We start from the raw sequence: 7,500 nt of genomic DNA, 5'->3' as shown, positions 1-7,500 counted from the left end.
GAGTGTGCAGTTGGAGGAAACGGATCAGTGAGTGTTACACCTCAGAGCTGATTATTTCCTCTAACAGTGTGTTAGTCCTCTTACACCTCAACAGTTTACCAACTAGTATTATATTTCTGTTTACAGCTACATTCAATGTTCATGAAACAATGTTTTTAAAAAAATCGTTTATGCCGTAACAGCGTGAACGAGCTGTTACTATGGAAGCGATTATGTATTAGAACGAATGCATTAATTGTGATAAAGTTGTGATATGCAGCTGCACTACTGTCAGAGCTGCTGTTAGAGACAACTAACCAACACCTCCTGACCAATCAGAACTCAACACTCAATTCTGCCATGGCCCCTAGGATCAATTCCACCTTGACCACCCCTGTTCCCCATGTAGAACTTCTTCCTCTATTGTCTCCGTCCATTTGCTGTGTTCTCTTACTCGTGTGTTTCTTATTTCTTATTTAGTGATTAGTGCTCTGTTTACTTCCCTGTGCTTCCTAGCATTATTTCATGTCAGGATATTACATTTTTACATTTATGGCATTTGGTAGACGCCCTTATCCAGAGCGACTTACATTTATCTCATTTATACAACTGAGCAGTTGAAGGTTGAGGGCCTTGCTCCTTTCTCAAGGGCCCAACAGTGATAGCTTGGCAGTGCTGGGGTTTGAACGCCTGACCTTCTGATCAGTCACCCAGAGCCTTTAACCTCTGAGCCACTGAGCCATCCAGAGCCACATTTAACCACTTTCTTATGTTTGTTATGCTTGTGTTATTTGTTTTTGATTATTTAGCATTTTTCTTAGTGTTTATTTTCAAGTTTATTAAGTTCTGATATTCCTGGTGTGTCTACTCCTTGTGTTTGTCCCTAAAGTCTGTGTGCTTGAGCCTGTTCTCTGTGTTAATGCAATGAAGAAGTTGTTCACATGCATGCGCTTCATGGGCTCTCCTTCAATATCAACGTGATATTTTTTTTTAAACTACTAAGCTTAAAAAGCTTCTTTTTTTTCCTTTTTTTTTTTTTAACTGAAGCAATTCACATAATATAATGCAAGGAAAAATGCATGGCTTTTTTATTCAGTTAAACTCAAAGACACAAAAGTCACTTACATAATAAATATAAATAAAACTACATATACATATAGAAAATATAAATATAATAAAATCAATCCTAAAAATGTTCTATTTGTTACAGGGTCTAATTGATTCTTATCCACCATATGTGTATATCTATATATCTACAGTTATGTGAAAAAATAAGTACACCCCATGGAAATTGTTAGCTTTTTTGACATATTTGGACGAGCAAACATTTGATCATCCTTGAAATGGTGCCTATTAATAAAGTTAATATACTTGAACAAAAGCAAAAGGAAAATTAGCTTTTACAGTCATTTATTCAGCAGAAATATCAATAGATGTGATATTCTTCTGTGAAAAAATTAAGTACATCCTTGGCCTCAGAAGCTAGTATTACCCCCTTCTTCTGAAAACCTGTCTTTGGACTGCGCCAAACATGTCTGCTGACACCAAGAGTTACAAGACTTACTAGCAGATCCTGTGATGAAATTTACCCCAAAATTTAGTTGAATTTGCTGGGACGGTCAGTCCTGGACTAATTGGCAGCTGTTTGAAATCTGCACCATTTGTAGATGATTTTCTTTACAGTGGAACGATGTATTTCAAATAATTTGGAGATCTTTTTAAATCCTTTGCCAGACTCATAGGCATCCACAGCCTTTTTTCTGAAGGCCTCTTTAGATCTTGGCATGATGACTCCACACACCTCATGTAGGTGTGTCTATGTACCTAGATAGATAGATAGATAGATAGATAGATAGCTTGTAGTAGTTGTAGTGTTCAGTGACGGACACCAGATATCGCTATATCACCAGTTCATCAGCGCCACACAGCAGCGTTCACAGGCCTGAGGGGTTTAAGTTTCTCCTCCCTCGGGTTTCCTTCAATAGACTGTGTTTAAATGTACAATTTAGCTAGGAATTAAATAACTAACTCTATTGTTGTCACGTTTGGTTTACTTTATCTGCTGTAGGAGCCTTAATTTGAGTCGGTATTAAACCAAGAACCTAAAGAAATACTGAATAATAACTGGATCTATTGTGTAAGTGAAAAACGCGCCCAGTCTGAAAACCAGGAAGAGTGTATAGTCTATATCTATCGTGTGAATCTGTTCATTTAGATATACTTATTTATATTTAATCCGGTCTGTTTTACTTTTAACATGGGTCGAAATTTACGGTAAGCTCTTTGTTTTCCCCCGCTGTCGTCATGAATACCGAGCACGCTGTGGGTTGACGTAAATCTCCGTATATGGAAATCCGCTGAAACCTCTATTTCTATGGCATTTCCATGACGATGACCAATCAGAGCCTGAGTTTTCTTATGAGGCGGGATTTGGAGTTTCAACTCCGTTTTCTCATTGGTTGAGCCTGCACGTCGATCACGCGTGTGATGAAATTGCGTCACCCTTTGTTGGGGGGTTTCTGCATAAAAATGGTGGACGGAGCGGAGTGAGAGAGAGAAGTCGAGAGGAAGGGAGGAGCTGTGGTGGTGTTTTGGGTTTTTACGAAGTTTTGGGGCTCACGGAGAAGTGTATGCTACTCACTGTTTGAGTAGGTTCAGAGGAATGTTTGATTGATGAACGCGGATTCGACTTGCTGAAGGAATTGGATGTTTTTGGAGAGAAGAGGAGAAGAGACTTACAGGAATTCCAGCTCCATCCACACCAGGGCTTTATCGGGAGCTGAAACTCGTCACTACGGGAGATTTTCTCTTTGATCCGGCGGTATATCGGTGGAAATGAACCCTGGCTGTGCAGTTCGAGGTGAAATGGTGCCTGAGATTAAAGCAGCAGTGAGTTTTCTGGTCAGACTCCTGAGGAACAGCGGCTTCCTCCCCGACACACAGCTGCAGGTCTTCAGGGACTGTCTCCAACAAGCGCTCTCAGGTATTATTATTATTATTATTATTATTATTATTATTATTATTATTAATCAGAATCATCACACACCACATTATAGATCCTTCTAGCTGACTCATTGTTCCTGAATGTGGAGATGAGTTTATCCAGTTCAGACAGATCAGACATTTATTTCACTACTTTGTGTTTACCTCTGTGTCTCTCTCTCTCTCTCTCTCTCTCTCTCTCTCTCTCGCTCTCTCTCTCGTCTCCATGTTTCAGTCCTACACACAGCTTTACTTGAATTTTATTGTCTGAATATCAGTGTTCTATGATGCTGAAACCGTATTCCTTTTCTTATTTTGTTGACGTTTTTTCACTTATTTTTCATCCTAACACTTTTTATTTCTGATCCGAGTAACTGCACATCTCTCACACACATGCTCATTTGCATATGCAAATATCCAGCTCTTTATGTGAGCTTGAATACAGATGTTTCTTTGTTCATGTCCTTCTACTGCAGCTGGATAACATCCTGTCCTGTCTTCTACCCTGAAACTACCCCTCTTCAGCACTTCACACCTCCAGGGTTTAGTCTCTGTCTCTTTATTGAGTTGTTTTTTACTTCTGCACCGTTGCCACCTCATCATCTTCCCTCATTATTGGTCATAGTAAAGCCTTTGGGTTTTTGTTTTTCTTGTTCCCCTGTTCCACACTGTCTAGTGTGGACTGGAGACACGCGCGTGCACACTTGCACACTAACTAGAACCCTGTAGCAGAGTATTTTGACCCTTCTCTTTCACTAGCTCATTAATCAGACTCTTATTTCAGTGTGTCACCCTCACACTTTCTCATTGTCTCCTTGATCATGTGTGCTTCATCTCTCACTTCCCTGATTGTTTTTTTTTCTTCCCCAGATCGTTACCGGCACCACTGGTTCCCGGACAGGCCTCAGAAGGGTTCTGGTTACCGCTGCATCCGGATCAACCATGAGATGGACCCTCTGATCGGCGGGGCGGCCAGTCGGGTGGGCCTGAATGCGGAGCGGCTCTTCTCCCTGCTCCCCCGAGAGCTCACACTTTGGATTGACCCGTATGAAGTGTCGTACAGGATTGGCGAGGACGGCTCCATCTGCGTCCTGTACGAAGCCGAGCCTCCCGCGTCCGGTCCGGCTCTGCCCGCACTGAACTGTAAGAACGGGTTCATGATGAGCGGCAGGTCGAGTCCACCTAAACACTACCTCATGACCGTGTCGAGTTGAGGGGACGCGGGGACACGCCACTGTATGCGGGACGCGTTCACTTTCCTCAGACTTTACATTTCTTGAGATTCTTCTCCCCTCCCCCCTCCCCCCCCTTCCGTGTGCTCTTTAAACTTTAAACCCTTTATTATAGTCTGAAGCACTGCCTCGTGTTCCTGCGATCGGACGTTCCTCCGCTTGCACTGTAGGCATGTGCTGATACTCGCTCTCTGTATATCCTGCGATAATTGTGTATCGCAACTTTTATAACGTCACCATATTGTGTGAAGAAAATGGCCTGTAGCTGCAAAGGAGCCCCTGGAGTGTCTCAACTTGATCTGCCACAAAGTGCTGCCTACCTGGGGAACCTCCTGTGTGGAACGGGAAGACGGTGACGGTGGTGTTACCGTGTGCCGAGTGTTTGTGATGTGACCCGTTATATTGGCACACGTACAGGTTACACGTGTGTGACGTTTCAGGATTCAGCTCAATGGAAAAATGCCCAATTATGCTGCCTATGCAGGGTGCCTCCTCAGGGAGGATGAACATGACGTGTCATGTTGATTATCGGCACATGCCTATCGCACTGATACGCCGTCTGTGTGGTCAATATGTGATGTGTGAAACATGGTGGTGGTAGTCTTGTACACGCTCCGGTGTGAGACTGCTCAGTAGCTCCACCTCCTTATTAGTGGCATTATTTTTATAATAATAATAGTAATCATGGTGGTTTATTATTATTATTATTATTATTATTATTGCTGCACAGAACAGCTGATTAAAGGGTCCCTATAGATTTGTGCTGCCTTAAACACTGAACGTTTCTGCCAAACTCGAGTCTTATTGTGCAATATGAAGTGTTTTTTCCAAAAGAATATTTCCTCCCCTCATTAATGTCATGAAATGAATCTCAGTGGAAAAGTAAACGCGCCCTTCTCGCACTCATCATCTGTAGCATTTCTTTCTCTGGGCTGCTGAGCAGCTCTGTGTTTACTGGGTTTAGACGGAGAAACTGTAGTCTGTAAGCTATTTGAAGCACCGTATGCTTTCATTGTACATTTGTTTTGTTTTTTAAAATGGATTTGTGCATAATATAGAGCCCTGTACAGTTTTGTGCACTTTTGTATTACAATAAAAGTTTATAAATGATCTGTCTTCATCTCTGCTTCCTGACCGACGAATGGATAAACATCCCGGTGTCCCACAGGGTTCTGTCCCCTCCATTTTTTTAAAAAAATTTATTTATCTACACCGACTAGCTCCATTTTGCGTGTGTGCAGTGCTAGCTTTAAGCGTAGCTGTGATTTGTGTGATTGGCGTTCTAGTCTATCACAGACACTAGTGTTTATATTAAACAGGTTAACCCACAAACTAGCGTTACAGTGAGGAGAATAAAATGATCAAAATGTGAATTCAGCTCATTTATTAACGTTAATTGTAGCTATGACATTTATACACTGGCAGAAAAGTTAGCACATCAAGTTAGCTGTGTGTGTGTGTGTGGTGTGTGTGTGTGTGTGTGTGTGTGTGTGTGTGTGTGTGTGTGTGTGTACAGGGTCAGTTGTGCCAATGGCTATCAGTCACAACAGCTTAGCCTCTCTCTCTCTCTCTCTCTCTCTCTCTCTCTCTCTCTCTCTCTCTCTCTCTCACACTCAGTCACTCTCTCTCTCTCTCTCTCTCTCACACTCAGTCACTCTCTCTCTCTCTCTCTCTCTCTCTCTCTCTCTCTCTCTCTCTCTCTCTCTCACACACTCAGTCTCTCTCTCTCTCTCTCTCTCTCTCTCTCTCTCTCTCTCTCTCTCTCTCTCTCTCTCTCACACACTCAGTCACTCTCTCTCTCTCTCTCTCTCTCTCTCTCTCTCTCTCTCTCTCTCACTCACTCTCTCACACACACACACGTCTGGGCATGTTTGAGACACACCTACAGTAGTGTGTGTCTAGATTAGAAGTCAGTTCAGTGTTTCTGTCATTGCCATGGCAACCAGTTTAGATTTCTGTAAAAGCGGTTAGACATCACCTCCACACAAACGGCGTTAATAGCAGAGTTGTAGTGAGTGTTATGCTGGTGTTTAGGTGTTGACTGAATCGTGAGGTACAGCTACAAATCTAAAACACTTCAGCTTTAAGAACCAACAGGAAAGATTTTATATATAAATAAAACTCCTGAAATGTAACACTAAGTTTGATGAAGGGGTGAAGAGAAGAGAAAGGAATGAGAATAAAACGCTTTACAGTGATGAGTTTCCTTTCTGAAGAGCTTTTGTGTGTGTGTGTGTGTGTGTGTGCGCGTGTGGTGAGCAGATGGCACAATGGAGCTTAGACTTCCTATTCAAACACACACACACACACACAGAGTCTAGCAGGAAGGAGGTCATTTCCATAAGAATGCTCACTATGATGCTCCTCAAGCCACAGACCCTGTGTGTATGTGTGTGTGTGTGTGTGTGTTGAGGGTGACTGGATAGAGGAGGGGATGTGACAGATGGTGGTGTGTCCAAGGGAACAGAGACAGACAGGGAGACATTAATCTCCATCTAAATGACATATAAAGTGTAATATTTCGGATCTGTCTGTTACAGGAAGTGAGGGGAGAGAGAGAGAGAGGGAGGGAGGGGGAGAGAGAGACAGAGAGAGAGAGAGAGAGAGGGAGCGCTTTAGTGAATCAGGACCAGACCGAGTTACAAGCACCACATGCTGTGATACGCTAACAACATCTGTAACTCAAGTCCCTCTGCTCAATCTGTTTACACTTCATTTTACTGTGACCAAAAAATGTAACACACACAACTATAATTAAATATAGAATTATATAACTCATGTGGGTTCGCAGGGTGGCTTAGTGGTTAGTACGTTCGCCTCACACCTCTGGGGTTGTGGGCCTCTGCCCTGTGTGTGTGGAGTTTACACGTTCTCCCCGTGGTTTCGGGGTTTCCTCCAGGTACTCCAGTGTCCTCCCCAGTCCAAAGACATGCGCTGTAGACTGATTGGCATTTCCAAATTGTCTGTAGTGTGTAAGTGATTGTCCCCTTTGAGGTCCGGGTCGACCTCCTGTCCAGGGATAACATGTTTTACATCATACTGTTGCTGAATACTGCGTTCTGATTGGTCAGGAGGTGTTGATTAGTTCTCTATAACAGCAGCTCCGACAGCAGCGCAGCTCAAATCACAGCTTTATTATAATTGATGCACTCGTTCTAACACCTTAACGTGTACGTACGTGTACCGCTGTAAAAACGTGTGTTCGTAATGTGGTGAAGTTTTCTGTGAGGAGAAATGTGTTTATGTAGCGTGTGTGGAAGGAGTCTCCAGTGTCAGCGCTGTGTAACAGTCAGAGGTGAAGCTGGAA

At 42.9% G+C, this 7,500-nt stretch overlaps 1 protein-coding gene across 1 annotated transcript; it reads left to right on the top strand.

The window, feature by feature from the left end:
* The first annotated feature begins 2,518 nt into the window (after window positions 1-2,518).
* On the top strand, window positions 2,519-5,303 carry btg2 (B-cell translocation gene 2). Its single transcript, XM_017450574.3, has 2 exons — window positions 2,519-2,962; window positions 3,832-5,303. Exons 1-2 carry the CDS (start codon window positions 2,815-2,817, stop codon window positions 4,173-4,175), a joined length of 492 nt encoding a protein of 163 aa, XP_017306063.1. The 5' UTR covers window positions 2,519-2,814; the 3' UTR covers window positions 4,176-5,303.
* The last annotated feature ends 2,197 nt before the right edge of the window (window positions 5,304-7,500 follow it).

Source organism: Ictalurus punctatus, chromosome 21 (assembly GCF_001660625.3).
Source record: "Ictalurus punctatus breed USDA103 chromosome 21, Coco_2.0, whole genome shotgun sequence".
NCBI classification, from domain to species: Eukaryota; Metazoa; Chordata; class Actinopteri; order Siluriformes; family Ictaluridae; genus Ictalurus; species Ictalurus punctatus.
Note: the sequence above shows the minus strand (reverse complement) of the source record. Positions and strands in the feature narration are given on the sequence as shown.

What these genes read in the sequence shown, in the direction of transcription:
- btg2 (XM_017450574.3), top strand. Translation starts at nt 2,815, where the DNA reads ATGAACCCTGGCTGTGCAGTTCGAGGTGAAATGGTGCCTGAGATTAAA. An exon ending in TCTCCAACAAGCGCTCTCAG is followed by an intron (nt 2,963 to 3,831) that starts GTATTATTATTA and finishes TTTCTTCCCCAG; the next exon opens with ATCGTTACCGGCACCACTGG.